Source organism: Pundamilia nyererei, unplaced genomic scaffold, assembly GCF_000239375.1.
Source record: "Pundamilia nyererei isolate P.nyererei 1_Seehausen unplaced genomic scaffold, PunNye1.0 scaffold00026, whole genome shotgun sequence".
Lineage (NCBI taxonomy): Eukaryota > Metazoa > Chordata > Actinopteri > Cichliformes > Cichlidae > Pundamilia > Pundamilia nyererei.
In genome coordinates, this window is record NW_005187427.1 from 4,666,724 (window position 1) to 4,667,893 (window position 1,170).

Consider the following 1,170-nt stretch of genomic DNA (forward strand, 5'->3'; position numbering starts at 1 on the left):
ACGTAGCACTTTTAATTCTTTTTTCCATGTCTATTTAAGTGTTATTTATGACGCCATGTTTGCACTGAAGCACCGCAGCAATTTCCTGATGTTGTAAACCTGCTCAACATTTGGCAATAAACCCCCATTCTGATTCTGATTCTGATTCTAAGGACCCGATGATTTTCTATGATATATATATAAAGCCTTAAAAGTTCAGTTTAATTTATATAGTGCCAAATGACAACAATAGTTGTCTCAAGGTGATTTATATTGTAAGGTAAAGATGCTGGAATAATAGAAAGAAAATAGAGAAAACCCCAACAATCATATGACTCCCTTTGAGCAAATGCTTTGGCAACAGTGGGATGGAAAAACTCCCTTTTAACAGGAAGAAACCTCCAGTAACCCCAGGCTCAGGGAGGCTCAGAAAGAAGGTAAACAGCATGTGTGCACGCTGTTTGTTCCACAAGACCTATATTCTAGTGGGTGCACAGACTTACTGATGTCTTCAGACAGAGGTGGGAACTCGTAGATGTGTTCACAGGTGTTCTTGCTGCTGGGCATGCAGAAGCCAAACTCAAAGTCAAAACTCTTGAGCAACTTCTCTCTGAAATAGTGCCTCTCAATCATCCTGAAATTCTCTATCGGTCTGTCTCCGACTGTGAACTCAACACTGGAAGGAAAAACATACACAGACAAGGTTAATTCTTTCCTTTGTTAACCGTGTCCTTGTCAATAAAGATTCACACACATTCTCACTTACGTGGCTCCAACTTGCCGCAGTCGGAGAAACGCAGGGGTGAACTGGTAACGGACGAATCGGCCAGCATTTGGGTCAATATCCCTCTTCTCACTTCCTTTATCTGAAGTGAAGACCAGTTTGCATGGAGCAGATTAAAGTACAAGATAAACCTTCGTAGATGGAAGCCTAATAGAAATGGCAGATTTATATTGTGCTGGATGGCACCAAGTAGGAAAAATGTATTTATCTGGTGAAGAAAAAGGACAGATTTGCTTTCGTAACGCATCTTATAATTTTTGTTGTCTTCCTTCAATTTGAGCCCTACTTTTGTAGCTTAGTTCCTCTAAAAGGATGGGCTGTGGTTGACTCTGTTTTTAGAGGTAAATAGACCAAATCACTACTCAAACTACAGAAAGTACAAAACACATTATCAACCCATCCTGCAA

The 1,170-nt window shown here is 40.2% G+C and overlaps 1 protein-coding gene across 1 annotated transcript in view; it reads right to left on the reverse strand.

The window, feature by feature from the left end:
- The window catches only part of unc119a2 (unc-119 lipid binding chaperone a2), a 20,501-nt gene that overhangs the window by 6,041 nt on the left and 13,290 nt on the right, over positions 1–1,170 (reverse strand). Inside the window, exons 3-4 of the mRNA XM_005727940.1 lie at positions 746–868; positions 483–655 (exon numbers count right to left, since the gene is read on the reverse strand). Of these exons, the coding sequence (XP_005727997.1) occupies positions 483–655; positions 746–868 (296 nt within the window). The remainder of the gene's footprint in view (positions 1–482; positions 656–745; positions 869–1,170) is intronic.